Source organism: Ursus arctos, unplaced genomic scaffold (genome assembly GCF_023065955.2).
Source record: "Ursus arctos isolate Adak ecotype North America unplaced genomic scaffold, UrsArc2.0 scaffold_24, whole genome shotgun sequence".
Taxonomy (NCBI): Eukaryota; Metazoa; Chordata; class Mammalia; order Carnivora; family Ursidae; genus Ursus; species Ursus arctos.
Genome location: NW_026622919.1, coordinates 3621108 through 3640073, shown reverse-complemented (window position 1 = coordinate 3640073; position 18966 = coordinate 3621108). Strand labels below are relative to the sequence as shown.

Below are 18966 nucleotides of genomic sequence, written 5' to 3'. Positions count from 1 at the left end.
GGCTCCAGACACCGAGGTGCTCAGCGAGTAGGGTCCCGCGAAGCCCGGGGCGTCCACTCACAGCCAGGTGACGCCCGTCCCCTGGGACCCACCCTCGACGGGGGAGGGGCTGCTGGCCTCGACGCTGACCTTCACCCCACACTTGCCCGGCAAGAGTGCCCCACCGACAGCAGAAGGCCTATGTCTGCGGCTCTCCCCCCGGGCGAGGTCAAGGTCGGGGCGGCGGCGGGCGGGGCTGTGGGGCCGGCACCCACCTGGTGATGACGTGGTCGCTCAGGTGCCGCTTGAGCATTAAGCTCCAGCGCTTGATGGTGCTCAGCAGGGCCTGCTTGAAGGGGCGGCAGTCACACTGGAGCCAGCCGTGGAACACCTTGGTGTTCTCGCACTTGGACACCTCCTCGTACAGCTTCTCGTAGGAGTTGATCTGGAAAACACGGCTGCTGCTCACCGTCGGGCCGCCGTGGGAGGAGGGCGGCCCTTCCTGCAGGTTGCTGCTGCTTCTCCTCCAGCACCCCCGGGACCCCGGCAGTCCCGCAGCCCATCCCCAGCTCTGGCAGCCTGTCGGAAAGGGACAGCATCCGGCGAGGCCGGCAAGGGCTTCTGAGGGCCAGGCGAGGAGCTCAAGAGGTGAATGTGGTTACGGCAACCACCGGGCGCCCCAAACGCAGCCCTCTCCACCCTGCTCTGCATCCTCGGGGCCCTCAGCTCCACCAGCTGTCCCCCCACCCGCCCATCTCCCCCGTGGGTGCGTCACTTCTGCTCACGGGCGTCTCTCTCTCACCGTGCATGGGGAGGGGGGAAGGCGTGTGTGGTCATTGTTGATTTGTGTTTTATCTTTCCCATGCTCCAGGGCCTCGTGGACCTGCCCCTCCCAGGGCTGGCAGACTCCCAGAGAGAACAGACCACTCCCCAGGGAGACCATCTTTCATATACAAACCAACCCAGAGCCTGCACCCCAAATGCCCTCTTCGCACTTGGGGCCAACATTGCCCTGTCCCGATCACCCCAGGGCCAGGGACCAGACAGTGAGGGGCCACCCAGACACCCTGGAGTCCATGATTCCAACTCGCCCATCCCAAGCCCGTTCTTTCCCATGAAAACCACAGCACAGGCTGTGGATCCCGCCTTCCCCTCTGTCCCTCTGCCCCCTGACCGACCCTGGTGCTTCCCCCGTGGCCCTGCGGGGCATGGCGTGTCCCCTCTTCCTGGAGTCTGTGAGTTACAAACTCTTCCTTGGCAGTCATCTGCTCTGTTGGGACGCACCAGACCAGAGTAATCATAAAATCCACATTTAAAAACTATTCACCCGGGATGCCTGGGTGGCTTAGTCAGTAAAGTGTCTGCCTTCCGCTCGGGTCATGATCCCAGGGTCCTGGGATCGAGTCCCACGTTGGGCTCCCTGCTCACTGGGGGCTTGCTTCTCCCTCTCCCCCCTGTGCATGCTCTCTCTTTCCCTCTCTCTCTCAATAAATAAATAAAATCTTTAAAAAGTCTTAAAAAATAAAAAGAATAAAAAATAAAAGCCATTCACCCAAGGTTTGAATCAAGCCGTGTGAGCAGCCCCCGCCCCTGGGGAGGGGGCAGGAATTGCAGGGATGAGGAAGCCGGCACACGCACCTGCTGCTGGAACTGGGTGAGGCTGGGCGGCGTCTTGGAGAGGGTCTCTTCGGCCCGGGTGTCCAAGTCCTCTGGGGTGACCGCGCGCCCGTATATCAGGAAGTTCTTCATGAACTCCTGGGGGTCGTCCATCCAGAGGTAAGAGTACCTCTCGAAGGAGTCCTGGTACTCCTCGGCCTCCTTCATGGCGCTGATGACCAGGTTGGACATCTCCTCCCTCATCTCTATGAGGTCCGTCATGTCTTCCAGGTCTGCCTGGAAGGGGGGAGGAGAGAAGCAGACCGGCGAGCGGTGGCCTATGGTCACGGCTTCAATTTGATCTCTCCACCCTGGAGGGTGTCTCGCTGCCAGAGGAAGTGTTGCTAACCTCTCAAGATGGAAAACAGAGCAATCTGCCAATTGGCCATGTTCTCCCGAGAGAAGATTATGCTGAATGTGACTTTGGGTCGGCAGAGCCCAGGATGGCTCGCACGCTGATTCATTCATGCAAGAGTAACGTGGCACCTGCTGTGTGTGCCACACGAGGGGGTGGGCTCTGCTCACATGGAGGGTGGGGTCTCCAAGAATCACAGACTCCGAGCCTCGCTTTACCGCGTAGCAGGGAGGAGGTCGGGGAATGTTCCCTGAGGAAGTGACCACTGTTCTGACCTGATGACACCCTCGGGCTCCTCCCCACACTCAGAGCCACCGGCATTTACAGTGTCAATGACGGGGCGCTGCTGAGTTAGGAAGGCAGCCGGAGCAAGGAAGCCACCCCCCAAGCCAGGCAGGCCGGGACTGACCTTGTAGCTCATGCGGCCCTTGGCCAGCCGGGGGATGAGCTTGGCCGTGTTGTAGATGTCATTGACCAGGCCCTCAATCAGCGTCAGGAAGCCGTGGTCCGTGCCCATCTCCAGGGATGGATGGAAGACCAGCCCGTCCTCGTCCAGCTCCATGCGGACCTCAAACAGTGGCGCCACGCTCTCCTGAAACAGGCCAGCCCGGGGTTAACGCCTTGAGCTCAGTGGAACCACTCCCAAGGCCCTGATGTTCTCTCGAGGCACCCCAGGGCCGACCCGGGCTGGCTGGGGCTACCCGGCAGAGCACGCTTCCCCGGGGTCCCTCGAGCAGCAGTAGGAAACTGCACACATTGCCGCAGGGCCTGGAGAGGCTGGAGGGGCCAGCGCACCCTCGGAAATGCAGGGGAGAGCCCACGGCCTCGGCTCAAAGCTTGTGTCCACTACTTACCAGCCGCGTGGCCTTGGGCAAGACACTCGACCTCCCAGTTTCCCAGGACACGATAAATGAGGATAATTGTTTAATGGAACAGAGACGCCATCTCTTGGGGTTACCGTGAGGACTAAGTAAGTCAGTAACATAGGAGGCGAGGGAGTGGTGGCTGCTCACTTCCAGGTGGGCAGTGGGGTCTCGGCTGGGCAGGACGGGCGTCGCTGTGGCCCAGAAAGCACAGCGCTCACGTCCACGGCTCTAGGGAGTTCTGCCGTGAGCCTCCTCGCCGCATAACGAGTTGACAGTAAAACAATTCTGCCGCAGAAGATCAAGTGACCGGTGGGCGGTTTGGTTTCAGGTCTCCGTGGACAAGGTTCTCTGAGGTGCTCACGTTTTTGTCCTATGATAGAAATCTCGGCCAGCCCTCACAGTGGACGACAGCGGATAACAACTATGTGTATCAGCTTGATCGAAAACACGGTGGGGAACTTCCTGGGCGTGTGGAACAAGACCAGGCGCGGCCAGATTGCACGCTAGACTATGCTAGAGGCCGAGCGCGCAGCAGTCACGATGCCACAAAGCCCGGCCACAAAAGCATGACAGTGTTATTTGCCATGGAGCGCTGGGCGTCCATCGGCGTCCACGAGACGATATGCCAGGAGCACATTTACCGGGGCTCGGTTACCAGTCCGCACCCCAGTGTTCGGGAAACTGACAGCTCTCTTCATGAAGAAATTAATTATTCCTATTTTTCATTTTTTTGTGTTTCATTGTGATCTTTTTAATGTCTCTCTTCTATTTTTTATTTTCATAGCAAAATTGTCTTGCGACCAACTCGTCGAGCCCCTAAAATGGCTTGCTGTGAGATGCTGCAGCTGGACAGGAGGCAGGCCGGCCTTCGCGGTGCTCCAGAGAGGACAGCCCTCACAGCCACGGGAGGGTCCCGTTCGTAAAGCGGGTGCGCACGGTCACCCTGTCTGTTCCTGGAGCCCCGTCGCGAGGCCGCGAGGCTGAGGGTGCCAGCCTCATTTGTCAGGTGACCTCATGGAGGTTAGCCCAACAGTCCAGTGATTCTCGAAGTACAGGCCAAGGGCCCCAGGAGGCCACGAGATCCACGCCGCAGCTACTAAGCTTCCAAACAGAGTTCCACAACGGCCCCGTGGGCAGTTGACTTGAGAACCCACTGGTTTTCTCTACCATGAAGGGATGGTGTTTGCCAGTGTCCAGGTGAATTGCTCACTGGTACAAAAGGTCAATCGTCACAAACTCAGATGACCACACTGCTCTAAAGCCCCTCCCTCAGGGGTCTGCTCCAGCTTCCAGGCCATTTGCAAATACGGGGACTCCCTGGGATTTTTGGAGAAGGTCGTTTTGTCATCAAGGCATCACCATGGTTTTGATTGTGACTAACTAACTATAAATTCCTTAACTTGCTGACACTTTGCATCATTGTGAGCTGCTTGGTGAGCCTTACGGTGGGTAGTAATGACGACTTTCATCAACGGAACTTCGGGTCTGTGATTGTCAGGTGACACCTGGCCTTTGAGACACACGTGCTGGGCTCAAGCATGACTCATCCATCCTCTGTGGCTTGTACAGGGGCGTCTTGCTGTCCTGCCCACCATCTTTCCTGTGGGTGCGCTAGGTGGACTGGGGGATCTTTGATCTTCTCCTTCTGGCAGTATTCAAAATCATTTGAAAATTATTGTAATGAAAAAAACATGGGTGGGAGAGGGCTCACCCCCATGGAAAACACTGGAGAACGAATGCCAGGATGAATTTAACCAGCACATCCTCTTTGCTGGCTTGATCGACACTTCCGCACACACCGTGGACCCCACGGACCCCGTGGAAAGTTGAATAGGTTAGTAGTTGGTGTTGCTGACAGGAGGGTACCCCCTGCCCAAACCACTTGGGTACGGGACGGTGGTGTCTGCTTTCCCTCACCTGGCGAGAAGGTAGGACCGTTTAGGTATTCTATAGCTGATTTATGGTACGGCCGATTTAAGGTGACCAGATGTCCTCAGTGCTGGGAACTAAACAGGGTCCTGGGATACAGGACTTTCAGTTTTAAAGCCAGGTGTGTAGTTCACCCTCTGCAGATTTCTAATGTCTGTTTATTTGTAACACGATAGCCCGGTCTTTCATCAGGAAACCGCAAACCATAGATTCCAAGGTAGGCCTTATCTTATAACACCATATTTATAGCACAAATATATGCATATCTTATATTTATAACTCACATCCACAACCATGTTGTCTATGAAGTAATTCAGAGATTTGCGGATGAAATGGTCAAATTCGTCCAGGACCATGTTGTCAACATAGTTGACGTAGTCTTTCCAGGACTGGCTCGTCGTATCTGCTCTGAACAGTTCAGCATTTTCCTGCAAACAGAACCACACAGTTGGCTACAGTTTCACGGGTTCACCTGCTCACTCTTTAACCAACTCACTTGGCAACTCTCTGGCTACTCTTGTCTCTGTTCACACACTCCACACACACAGGGTTGCTTTTTGCTTCTCGAAAGTGCCGGGCACTTTCCTATGTCAGAATCTTTGCATAGGCTGCTCCCTCCCATTCTTGCCAGGTCTGGCTTCTTGTAGGTTTTGGCCCAAATGTCACCTCCTCACAAAGCCCTCCTTCACCACCCCCCCCATTCATCTTAGGTTTGGCTTCTGTCCCTGCCTCTCATCTGTATTCCCTCTAGTAATCTATTACTTGTGCCTACTATGGCACAGATGACAACTCTGAATGATTTTATTTATTTGTGTCTAGTCTGTACCTCCCTTTGATGTCAAGCTACATGAGGATGGAGGTTGACTGTCCTTTCCACCATTGTGCCTTTAGCATGCAGCAGGAGGCCTGGGACAAAGCAGGAGCTGGTGAATGGATGGATGGGTGGGTGGAATGATGAGTGGATGGATAGATGGGTTGGTGGGTAGATGTGTGGATGGAAGGATGGATGGATGGATGGATGGATGGATGGATGGATGAGTGAATGGATGTGTGGATAGGAGGATGGATGGATGGATGGTTGGATGGATGTGTGGATAGGAGGATAGATGGATGGATGGGTGGGTGGGTGGATGAGTGGATGGGTGTGTAGATGGATGGATGGATAGACGGACGGATGGGTGTATACATGGATGGATGGATGGATGGATGGATGGATGGATGGATGGATGGATGGATGGGTGTGTACATAGGAGGATAGATGGATGGATGGATGGATGGATGGATGGGTGGGTGGGTGAGGGGATGGATGAATCTGTAAGACACCGAGAGCCACAGGGAACACAAAGATGAATATGACCCAGTCTGCACCCTCAGGCAGTTATCTTCTAATAGAGGAAAGAAGACACAGGTTTAAATAACTTAAGCGCAAAGTAGAAAGAAATGGTTCAAATGACCATCACATGCATAGAGAACTCTGGCAAATACAACAAAGTCTTGTCTTGTCAGCTTGCTGGCCTCTACTTCTCCTAGGTTCCTCTTCCCTGCTGCCCTGCCTCCTTGCCTGTCCTCTCGCAGCACTGCTGTGCTGTGAACCTTTCCCTTATCCTAGCCAAATTTCTCTCTCCTTTGCCCTGTTTCCAACACTCCTGAGAGTGTTAACAGATTAACTGATTAATTCTTCCAAATAATATGTTTGCAGTTTAACATTTTAATTTAGTGGGACTTTCTGGAACCATGGCAAAGGGGGAAGGAAGAGGATCTGAAAATGAGGCAAAATATTTTTTGGTCCAGTCAAGTCACTCCACTGGGGCAACGACCCTCCAAGCAATGGCTTGACCGTAAGAACAGCCACCGAGTGGGACCTGCGGGCTGTCTGGGGGTGACGATCCATCATTTAAGTCCATATCCATGACTTGTACCAAGCACTGGGAAACCCCCAAAAACTGTCTTGAAAATATCTTGAGCTCAAGGGAGAATTCTCTTTTTTTCGGCCAATGCAGAGCTCTACCTTTCACATTTGCCTCAGAAATGAGCTAACGCACGAGCTGGATAAAAACGGCTGCCAAGTGAGGAAGGCATGAGAACCCCCACGCTGGCAGGAACCCAGGCAGCGCTTCCAGCGGCACCTGGCACGTGTCTTGCCTCCTCCCTCAGCACGTGCCAGGGGACAGAGGCCCACAACCGTTGAGGCTGTTGGCAGAAAGGGATGACCTATGCTCTCGGCAGCACGGTACGTGCGTGCTATCACACCACCCTGATTTAAAGCACGCACACGCACGTTCCACGTTTCTCACTTGCATTTACACGTTTGTTTCCTCCACACGCTCTGGATGGGAAACGTGAAGGACACAGGATACACGCTCAGTGCCCGCCCTCACTCAGCGTATCTCAGGGAAACAAGATGCGTTGACCTTGTGCGAAGATGTCACTTGTCTATACCGATTTTGTGGAGGGTAGGGGGTGCTGGCCCCTTAGCATGGAGGAGGGCAGACTCGTCGCAAGAGAGGAATCTGGCTAGCAAGTGGCCACTTCGGATGGTCTGCTTCTTGAAAATAAGGCTCCCAGATTAAAGATAGCAGACTTCTGTGACCCTAATGTCATTTTTATGGCATCTCTGGTTCTCCCTCTTCTACTAAAAGTGAGTGGCCTCCTGAGGGCCCTTGTAGGCAAGTCCTTACCGCGACCATGGCTTGGATCTTCAGGCCGGCCTCCTTGACCATGGTGTAGCGTTTGTTGAGATTGACCACCCTTCCGTCCAAATCCAGCAGGGCCTCCTTCTTATTGTCCTTCCTCTCAAACATCGGGTTGGCCGACCAGTCCTGCAGGGAAAAGGTGGGAGTGAGGAAAACATTTGGGGAAAATGCCCATGGTCTCACGGCTTCACCGCACGCTCGTCGGTGTGAATGTCCTTGTCCCTCGGTGAGGCCTGGGGGCCCCTGAGGGACTGTTGAGCAGAGAACCTTGTTTGCCTCCAGACCAGTCTGGGGCTTGGGGCAGCCAAGAGACCCCTGGGAGGCTTCACCCAACCAGGCCCAGAGGAGTCCCCCTGGACTGGCACCCGGGGCAAGTGGTGGATGGTCCGAGCTGGGCGGAGCACCCACAGCTCCAAACAGCAGGCCCAGTGAGGACGAGCCCCTTTTGTGGGGGCAACCGACCTGCTATGGGGGCAGGGAAGGGTGGGGAGTGGGGGGCTCTGGCCTCCTGCAACTGGGAGTGCTGCCCCAAGGATGCTTGTCAACTGTAATTATGATTTTGCTTTTACTCTATTTTCCAATAATTAGATCTTTTTTTTTTTTTTTTTAGTTTTACATTTTCATCAAAGTGCTATGCATATGGCAATGAAATGCATAGCAGGAAAATTTCTGGACAAAACCTGCACCTTCTTGGCCTCATCTCTCCCCCTCCCCCCATCCTGCTCCCCCTGGGAACTCGGGGGAACTTCATCCTTCCTTCCAGGGGCGCCCCCAGCCCCCTAGAGCGCCTGTGGGACTCACGCTGGACTTAGGCACATCCACACCATGAACAATGAAGGCTTAGTTCGCCCGCCTCCCTCCTCTGCCCAGTATCTGATAATTTCATGTACCTTTAAACATTATTTATTTCAGGTCTAAAGGACTGATTTGACTTGTTTTCTTTCCACATTACTTGGTTTTCTCAGCTAAGGAGTCTGATGCTACCTACTGTCTTGTTTTCGTTGTTGATTTTTGGATGGAGTAATCCACGGGAGGGCCTGTGCTGGGAGAGCCAGTGTTCCTCCAGACTTCCCCCCTGTGCCTGAACACTGAGGGAGCTGGCCCTCCATCCACCCCTTTCGGCCGTGTTGCAGCTTCGGAAGGATGTAAAGAGGAAATGGCGAGGGGACAGGGCCGTGAGGCCGGCACGCTTCTGACAGTGACGGGCCCGGTAACAGCTCTCCTTGTAACTGGGACTCATGAGGGAGGTGATCCGGGCTAGACAGACGAGGGCACGGGGCGTGGGGCCCCCGCAATGGGATTAGTGTCCTTATAGGAAAAGGCAGAGAGAGTAAACTGTCCTCACTGTATGAGGACGCAGGGAGACGGTGAGCCTCCGTAAGGAAGGGGGCCGTCACCGTGAACCAGCCTCTGGAGCCGAGAGCAGTAACCGTCTGCCAGCTAAGCCCACGGTATCGTGTGGCGGCAGCCAGCCGGACGAGGACGGCGTGCTTCCCTCCCCTCCTTCAGGACGTCTTTGCTGCTGTGACAGGAGAGGGCGAGCGGTGTCAGAACGCACTGCTAACCCCAGCGACCCCAGCGACCCCAGCGCGGCTGGAAGCCTCGCTCCACCTGCGTCCAGCGGCACATGTGAGACCGTCCAGTTCCCGGCGGGATACGTGTGAGAGAGTGAATGAGTATGGAAGGTGCCCACCCACAGACGGAGCAAACACTGCCAGATCTGCACTTAGCTGAGTCCAGGGGACATTAACAAGAGCAGACGCGCGCCTGGACACGCCCCGGTGGCGTTTCTGAGCCCCGAAGGTGATGAAGAACCTTAGCTGTGTCTCCAGAGAGAGCAGGGCATCCACAGGACAGTCGCCCCGCCACCGGCCCCGTCAACATGAGGCTACCAGACAGGGACCACGATGGCTGAATTGTGTCCCCCAAATTCCCATGGGGAAGCCCCAACCCCCAGCACCGAGGGGTGTGCCTGTATCGGGGGATGGGTTTCTAAAGAGGGGACTGAGTTAAAATGAGGTCATTAGGGTGGCCCCAAATCCAATCAGGTGGGTGTCCTTCTAAGAAGAGGAGATCAGGACACAGACAGGCACAGAGGGATGACCACAGCGAACACAGAGAGGAGAAGGCCGTCTGCGAGCCCCAGAGAGAGGCCTCGGGGAAAGCAGAGCTGATGGCTCCCTATCTTGGATGTCCAGCCTCCTGGACCATGAGCAAATATCCTTCTGCTGTTTAAGCCGGTGGGCTGCATCAGGGCACCAGTGCTCACTAATAGAGATGTTTCTAGACCGCTGAAAGGTAAGGACCATGTCAAGACATCCTTTACCTGCACAGGAGAGCTGTCGGTGAGGTCAAGAGAGAGAGATTTTTGGACAAGCAAGGACTCAGTATGTCATCAATGCTCCTTTCCTGCCTGCAGAAATTTCTTGAGGAAAAACTCTACCCAAATGACAACTGGATCAGGAAAAATAGTAGGGAGCAACGACCCTTGTCTACAATTTACGGAGTGAGTCTGAGAGGATGGTGGTGAAATGAGCCATACTGCAGGAAAGAAGGCTCCCACTGTGACAGAGCAGAGCAGATTCGAGCCGGAAATGTGCAAATCTCCCAGCTCAGAGGCTGGGGGTGGGGGTGGGGGTGGGGAAGCCGGCGTGACCTGTAGTTCCCTGGGGGGTCCACAGTGGTGGTGGTTGGTGGGGCACTGTCATTAATTAACCTTGATACATCGATGGAGAAATAGATCTTAAACATGACTGTTCTAAACATGAAATGGAGTTCACGGCAGACACTGTAAATGAATGGGGGGCGTTCACCTCTTCCCCTGGGACGTGTTCTGTAGACGCCTCTGCAAATCAGGGCCTCGATGACAGACCATGGGAGGCTACTGAGGGACTTCCTCCTGTTTTCTGGATTGGGCTTGAGTGAAAGTCACCTCGGTGCTTCACTGAGCGGGGCTGAGTCACAGCGCACCTTCCCGCACTCATCAGAACGGAGCAGACCTGAATTCTGCAGACTGGCCTGGGACTTCCCTGCCTTGGGGCCACCTCGACATCATTATGTGGTCCAGAGCTGCAAACAGCAAGTTCCTCCTGCCTTAGGCACTTCCCGTGAGCATCTCCGCGTGGCCCCCTTTCCCCAGGACCCTCTCCTGGGCCTCCGATGAAGCCCTGCTCTGTGCCTGCCGCGTACTCACCTTCATGGCCTGAGAAATCCCATCTATATTCTGCTTTGCTTTTTGTATCCTGTTCTGCAAGTTATGGAGAATTTCTCGCATCTCTTGAATATACTCTAACACACCTAAAATAAAGACATAAAGGAATCTTACAAAATGAACAAATCAGTAAGAGGAGAACCGAGTGCTCAGAGAGCTGTTGTTACAAGATAGCTCTCGGAAAACACGTCTACGGCTCGTGCAGAGTTCCCTGAACGCGATGCTGAGGAACGAAGCACGTGGTGTCTCTCTGGGAGCAGGACTTCCTGATCCCCAAATAGGCGGGTCGTTAGTTCCACCAGGGGACCCCGCATCCTGCACGCCCCTGCCCCTCCAGCCACCAGCAGGGCGCTGGAGACGCTTGACAAGTCTTGGCGTCGTGTGCAGCAGCGGCTGGAAAGAAGTGTGTCTTTGGGCAGCAGTGACAAGAGAAAGCATAGGTGTCTTTGCCCACAGAAAGCCAGGCCGACCCTGGTTTCGGGGAGGTGGACCGTCCCACCTTTGCACTGAGACAGTGCAGGCAGACATGGCCAAAGAGGGCTGAAAAGATGGCACAAGGTGCTTGGAGAGCCTTGGAGGTGGTGCCCAGCCAGAAGTGGGTCCGGGGGTGAGGGAGGTCAGGGAGGCGGTCTTCTGCCTCACGGGCACACTTCTTTCTGCTTCTCTGACACCCACCCTGGGCCCACCTGCCGCCCCTGCGTGGGAGCCCACCACGAAGCTGCGGGCCCCGAAGTCCAGTGTGGGAACTTGGGCAGAAGCAGCCACTCGCCCGTGTCACAGGACAGACGCTGGACAGCTGGGACAGCCCCCACCCCGCCAGGCTGAACCAGGGTGAGACGAACGTGGCCTTGGTACCTTCGCTATTCCAGAAGAGTGTGGTTTCGGCACTCGACAGCTTGACGTCGATCGCTTCCAGTTCCGACTTTGTTAGAGGGGACTCTACGTCCTTCACCGTGGTCTTTATCTGAAACACAAAGGCTGGGGTTCCAGGGCCTTCGTTCCAAACCCAACCCCGCTGAAAATGGTCTCACAGGAAGGGTCTTGTTACGCAGTACCAGCCAAACCAATTACAATTCGTGCCATTTCATTGGGAATTATGTATAAATCAAATTGCAGGAGATTTCAACTTGTCAAAGCTGTCTTTATCATCAAGGATTTCGGCATATACTTCGCTCTTAGTTACCCACGGTCTGGGGTAGAAGCAGAAGGAAAAGTGATCATGGGATGGCAGGGAGTGCTTAATCCAAAAGTGTTTTTATCTGGCTTAGAATCATAAAAAGAAACTCAGAGAAACAGACAGGGGTAGCTAGAGCATGCCTGGGCTCAGAATCTCTCCTTGGTTAGAAAACCCAAATGTGAAATTTGGTTACATAAAGGAGATCCAGGATCCTCAGGGAAGCTGTCCAAGTTGTTATTGGATCGGAGCAACAGGATAGGTTCTCGGTACCTAATTTCCAAGAAATGAGTGCTTTAAAAAACATCAATTTACAAACTGGGGGGGGGGGGGAGGAGAAGGAGGGTGTATCCAGGTTTTATAAATATTCCTTTATTTTTTAAAAAAAGATTTTATTTATTCATTTGAGAGAGAGAGGGCACAGGCAGGGGGAGCAGCAGGCAGAGGCAGAGGGAGAAGCAGAGTCCCCGCGGAGCAGGGAGCCCAATGTGGGGCTTGATCCCAGGACCCCGGGATCATGACCTGAGCTGAAGGCGGACGCTTAACTGAGCCACCCAGGCGCCCCTCAATTATTCCTTTAAATCACAAGCACCATCTGAGTTTTGCAATATCCTTCTATCCAGCAACATTTATTTTATGTAACTTGTCAAGGACACCCCTACTTTATAAAGTGAGGGGGGCACACAGAACTAAAACTGCAAATTACCACTTGCCTTTCAGAACAACACATTCCATACATTTGGCACTTCCGTACGGTGCCCTGTCAACCTTCTCCCTCCAGTGTTTTCAGGAGTCGAGCGGGCAGAGGAATAAAGCTTAGAACTTATCGCAAGTAGAAACCAGACAGAAATAAGAGAGAGCGTCTGTGGAGCCACAAAGTGAGTAAGCGTGGAGCACGACCCCACTCATCAGAGTTTAGATTCTCATTAACTACGTCAGGCCGTGGTCTCTCCCCATTATCGGTACCCTCGCTTCGAGACTGAACCCGCGTGAGGCCATTTCATAACGTGCCTCTTGGGTATTCTAGGAACTAAATCCTGCGAAGGGAGTGGTGAGGGGAGCCCCTTCGGCAGAACAGAACCAGCCGGGACACGTGCTGGGTCCCTGACGACCGGCAGAGACGGCAGGTGCACCTGGGCTCAGCACCCGGGGCCAGCCCAGCTGGGGCGCTGCGTCCTGTCCACGACTCACGTGGATACTCAGGGACTCGGGAAGGCCGTTCATTTACTGCCTGTTTCTCCCAGTAATAGCCCAGAGAGGTAGCTGAATGTCACTGAGCTGTCGTAATCACCAGAGTAATCACCAGAGTAAATCGCCCAGGGCGAGAAGGTCCATATATTAATATGTTCGTCCCGTGTGTTTTTAAACAGCCTACATTATAAAGCCGCACCTGTAGGGCTCTGTCCCCAGAAGTGTGATGTGGACAAACCCCACACTTGCGTGGTCCCTTGGACACCCCAGCGGATTCCTCAAGGCACCACGCGCCCCCCCCCCCCAGGTTAGACACTAACAGCTGTGAGCAGTCTGCAGGCCAGTGGTGTTTCTTGGCAACAGAAACCACACCAAGGATGGGAAGGGCCTGGAGAGAAGGGCTCCAAAGAGGGGGACCGGCATCAGCAGTAAGGGTCGCCGCGGGCACTCAGCCCCGGGTCTGACTTCCCACCTCCCTGCCTAGTCCAACATCTGTATTCGCAGAGGGCAGCGTTCCTAGTTGAGTAAGGTGCTTCTCCAGTTGGACAGCGATGGGTGTGGCTGGGTTTTGTTTGGAAATACAGCAGAAGATCAAACTTTCTAAATTTTCTATTTAAAAAAATGTTTATTTAAGTCATCTCTACACCCAACGTGGGGCTCGAACTCACAGCCCTGAGATCAAGAGTCACTCGCTCGCCCGACTGAGCCTGCCGGGCGCCCCAAGATCAAATTATTTTAATTCAAAACAACCGTGGTTGGACTTTTATCTTCTGGTTCACCACTAGAAGTCTTCCTTTTTTTTTTTTTTTTTAAGATTTTATTTATTTATTCGACAGAGAGAGACAGCCAGCGAGAGAGGGAACACAGGCAGGGGGAGTGGGAAAGGAAGAATCAGGCTCCCAGTCAGAGCAGGGAGCCCGACGCGGGGCTCCATCCCAGGACTCTGGGATCACGCCCTGAGCCGAAGGCAGACCTTAACGACTGCGCCACCCAGGCGGCCCCCCCAGAAGTCTTCTGATCTGAAAAGAGCCCACGGACATTTCTGGTGCCACCGCGGCTGGGAAGGGCTCTGGGGCAGGCGAACGCGAATGTCTCTGAGTCTGAAGATAGCTGCTTCCAGGGAAAGCCAAGTCAGGGAGATGCGCTTAGGGGAGACCCTGGTATTTTGTAGTTGGCTGCACGAGTGAGTGAGATCGTTAACATTTTATCTCAAGAAATGAAATTAATGAAAACGAGCCTCTTTTAGTTTCTATTGAACCCATTCTTGTGGCATCACCACCATGCCCTAGTTCGCCGACTGGAGTCAGGCACCGATCCTGGCCGATTCTCTGCTGGGCGTGTCGGTGGCGGTGCGGTGACGACCTTCGGCAAACCTTCATGATGGCGTGACCTGGCCTGCTTCACTTGGCCTTCGCTCTCACAGCGCGTTCTTGAAGGAGGTCACTTCCACCAAGGGCCGGGGCTTCCTCGGTCTCCCCGAGGCCTTGCTCGTAACCCTCCGATGATATTCCCACTCTTCTCTTGGTTGGCACCTGAGGTGGGCCCTGATTCCCGGGCTCGGTCAAATACACGGTGCTATCTGGCCACCATCCCCTACGTGGGAGGTCTGGTAAGCAAGTCCTGGACCCCAGAAACGCCCTTCGGATTCACGGCATTGCTGCTGCTGCGTCCTGCTGCGTCCTGCTGCCACAGGAGAAGGTGCGTGGCGTGCTGCGCTCCAGTGCCTAGAGGCTCAGGTGCGACTCACCAAGGGAGCTGGGGGGGGCAGGACAGCAGGTGGAAGAGCCCCCCTCCACGAGTGGGACTGGCCTGGGCATGCAGCACGGCCCCTACAGGACAGGCCAGGGAAGGCGAGAGAGGCACAGCCCTGCGGCTCTAGGAGAGCGGCCCTCACGTCAGGAATCAGTGAGCAGAAGCATGTCTAGGACAGAGTTGAGACACAAAGCTGGCCCCAGACAGTTGTTCCGGTTGGAGGCCCGCTGGCTGCCGGAATCATCAACCCCCTGGAGCTAGCTCAGACCGTGCGAGGGTGTGCAGAACGAGTAAGGCCACAGATAGGAAACCCACAGATGTGGACGCATCTGGAGGACCCACGAGGATGGGACCCACAAAGTCCACATCCAGGCTCCTCCTCCGTCGCTGGGGGCCTCTCTGGCCACCTGCTGTGCTCCCCGGATCCCTTCCTTCTGCAGCCTGTGCTTCTGTCCTTCTCTGTTCCTCTGCTTCCCCAGGACTCCCACGTGAAGGAGGCCGGCACCTCCTCCAAATTCCCAGGGCTCCAAGGAGAGGGAATCTTGTGGGCCTGTTGTGAGATTAGGTGGCTGTGTGGGGTCAAATGGCTCCCCAGAGACAGCCACAGCCTAATCCCTGGGATGGGATGGCCATGCAAAAGAGAATTTTCAGATGTGATTCAGTTAAAGACCTTGGCGCCAGGAGGTCATCCTGGGTTATCCCGGTGGGGCGGGGGATGGAATCACAAAGTCCTTAGAAGAGGGAGGTGAGAAGGTCAGAGGGGAAGAAGGAGGCAGGCTGGGAGGGGTGTCATCAGAAGGTGGAGCGGGGAAGGCATGGCCTTGAGAAGGCAGGAAAGGCAAGGAAGCAGATTAGCCCACTGGAGCCTCTGGGAGGAAGCAGCCCTGCTGACGCTTTGATTTTAGCAGAAGGAAACAGATCTTGGACTTCTGACCTCCACAGTGGGAAAAGAGTACACATGGGCCATTTGAAGCCACGCAGTCGGTGGTCAGTTGTGGCAGCGGCCCCAGGAAACTCATGCAGAGCCCACGTCCATCCTAATCTGCTATGGCTTGGGTGGGAGTGAAGATTCCGTGGCACCAACGGCAGAAGAGGGATCTGTGGGCGGGGTCTGTATGGAAGGAGGTGCTTGCCACGGCCCGCAGTGGTCTGAGTCCACGCCCCTCTGGGCCCCCTTCCAATTACCGACCCAGCTTCCAGGGGATCTCTGGCCAGGAAAGAGGTGCTCTGAACAGGCCCAGAAGGGTGTGCCCCCCAAGGCCAGTCAGTTACTCTTACACAGAACCAGCCTCTTCATGATTCCGTGTCAGGTCCCCAGCTCTGATTGAAAAGGGTGGAGCTCAACATGGGGCTTGAACCTATGACCCTGAGATCAAGACTGGAGCCGAGACCAAGAGTTGGATACCCAACCTATGGAGCCCCCCAGGCGCCCCTGAAAGGAATTCTTGATCCACAGAGCTAATGTGCACCTGTCCCTTCCCTGGGCCCCGATCTAGCTTCCCTCAGTGGGCAGCTGTCCCACTTCACCTGATCACGTGGTGCTGGGAAATGTGTCATCCCGGCCGGATTCTGGGAGATGCCCACCCTGCTACACGTTAATGGGTGTAATGGAATGACTTTGATACGACGCAGAGCAAAATACATTTAGGAGAGTAAAGCCCCTCTAAGCAGTCATGGAGCTAGAACGTAAGTCAAAGTCCTATGGAAGTTTCCATCTTCCGATGGAAGTTGTGACCATCTTTGCTGCCCCTGTGTGAGTCAACAGCCGAGTGGCTTGAACCACATCTCGACATGAAATTGTACTCACTTTCTCTGTTACCCTTGGGAGATCCTACACCTGGCGTTTGCTCTCAACAAAACCGCACACTTGGCAAATAAAACGAAACAAAACTACATCAGCTCACCTCATTGTACCAGCCAACGATGAGTTCTAAGTTGCCCACAAACTTCCGGAAGGTTTCATGCTGTGAGAACAGATTCTCGGCACTGCTTGGAATCTCTTTCTGTTGCTGGAAGCCCAAGTACTTGACTTCTCTCAGAACTGCCACCAGCTAAGGCCAATGAAGATCACAGAAGAGGTCAGGGCCTGCCCCCAGTGGCATGGCACTCAGCAACACGAGGGAAGGTCACTCCCCATCGTGGGCACACACTCTCCTCTTGGCATCCAGGGCACCAGACTCTCCCGGTCGCCACCATCAGGCTCGCCGGACGCTTTGGAGAAGCACATGCCTTCGAGTCCCAGGGTGTCATCCCTCTGGATCTGCTCTCACTTCAGTGACCTCCTCCCACCCAGACCTCTCTCCCGACCCTCAGACTCCTGTATCCACCTGCCCACTCAGTGTCTCCATTTGGACGTCCACAAGATGTCTCAAGCCCAACGTGGCCAGAGCAGAGCTGTCTCGCCCCATGGCCAGCTCTGCTTGCCCCCTCCAGCTGATGGCAGTTCTGTCCTTCCAGTTGTCCAGCCCAGATATCCTGGGGTTGGTCCTGTCTTCCTCAAAGACTCTATTCCCAACCCAACCAGAGTCTCACAGTCTCACGGGCTCTATATCTAAATCCAATCACCTTCACACCTTCGTGGTAGCCACGCTGGTCCAGGCCACCACCCTCTCGTGGCCTCTCTCCTGGATTATGGAAGAAGGCTCCTAACTGGTCTTCCCGCGCTATGCTTGCTCCCCACCCCCAGGCTATTCACACACAGCATCAGAGGGATCCTTGACACACACAGACCACAGCAGGGCTTGCCTCTGCTCCAAAACCAGCCATGGCAGCCACATCACTAAGAACGAAAACCCAAGTCCCTTTCATGGCCCAGAAGGCTCTCAGTGCCCCATCCTCTGCCCTCCTCCACCCCCTCGGATTCACCTCCTCTCCTGCCAACATCCGAAACTTCAGTCTGTGCCCCGTCCTCCAGCTCTGCTGAAGCCCCTTAAACCCGTCCTTACGCATCATTACCTCCCTGGTGTTGCACCCCTTCCCACTGTTGTTACACTCATTTATACTCCCTCCCGCCCCTCCCCTCCTCCTCCCGTCTGCTCCCTCTCCTTCCCTCTCTCCCTCCCTTCCTCTCTCTTTCTTTCCTTCCCCCCATCCTCCGCCCCCAGTAAGAGGTAAGCTCCAGGAGGACAGAGATTTTTGTCTGTCTCGTTCATTAATTTATTCCAAGCACATAACCAAGGTAGGTGCTCAGTAAATATTTGCTGAATTTTTAAAAAGGATGAATTTTAGCGGAAGAGAAGGTTTCAGAGGAAAGCTCACACTGGCTCCCCGATGTCACTGCTGGGGTTCAGAGCGGGGCAGCAGCAGGTGCGTCCTTGCAGGAATCAGGGCCACCCCACCTCTGTCTTTGGCGCTCGGCTCAGCTACCCAGGTTTTAGCTCTGGGACGCATGCCCCGCGGCTCACGCGTGAGTTCTCTCCACCTCCCCTGACTTAACCAGAGGGCCCATTTGTTCCAATCCTGCAAAGACCTTTCTTTGTGTGTTTCTGTCAATCCTCAAGCTGACGGTTCCCCTTGGGATCCCAGGAAGGGCAGCCAGGCTTGGAGGGAGTGTAGTCACAGAAGCTGCTTTCAGCGATGCTACTGTTTGTCTCATATTTTAAATACGACCTGGACATGCTTTAATCCTTAAGGAATAAAGCTTTAGCTAAATGTGTCACAGACACCAGCCCCCACAGGTCTGTGCTTTGGGAGAAGGGGACCAGCCTCAGTGGCACGGGCGGGCTTTGGGCTTCTCCCACCCGCCACTTGCCGTGGGGCCCTGGTCCCCGAGGAGCCCTTTGACACGGATGCCTTCCGGGCCCCGTGGCGGGACGGCACCCACCGCTTTGCTGAAGTTGACTTGGATGAGGTTGGTGACGGGGTCCCGCTGTATCAGGGGCTGCTCCAGGTTGAAGTGGCAGTCCTGGTCCACGCCGGCCACCCACTGCCGGTAGATCTTCTCTCGGTAGCCCCTGAGCAGCTCCATCATCTCGTCGTACTTCTGGTAGACCAGCTTGGCCTCCGAGCTGGACATGACCCTGGAATCAGTTAGATGGGGTGGTGAGGGGCCCCCCTTCTTCAAGGCCTCTTTAGCGCCCTACATGTGGTGGCCAGCTCTCGGGGTGCTGAAGCAGCCAGCTCCCTGTTTCCTCCAGGCTGAGAGACTGCATGGACAACAG

The 18966-nt window shown here is 54.9% G+C and overlaps 1 protein-coding gene across 1 annotated transcript in view; it reads right to left on the bottom strand.

Moving 5' to 3' along the window:
• DNAH17 (dynein axonemal heavy chain 17) overlaps positions 1-18966 on the bottom strand; it is a 110757-nt gene that overhangs the window by 64660 nt on the left and 27131 nt on the right. Inside the window, exons 14-22 of the mRNA XM_026484009.4 lie at positions 18630-18825; positions 16711-16857; positions 11545-11653; positions 10672-10775; positions 7464-7604; positions 5070-5213; positions 2400-2582; positions 1618-1872; positions 255-424 (exon numbers count right to left, since the gene is read on the bottom strand). Of these exons, the coding sequence (XP_026339794.2) occupies positions 255-424; positions 1618-1872; positions 2400-2582; positions 5070-5213; positions 7464-7604; positions 10672-10775; positions 11545-11653; positions 16711-16857; positions 18630-18825 (1449 nt within the window). The remainder of the gene's footprint in view (positions 1-254; positions 425-1617; positions 1873-2399; positions 2583-5069; positions 5214-7463; positions 7605-10671; positions 10776-11544; positions 11654-16710; positions 16858-18629; positions 18826-18966) is intronic.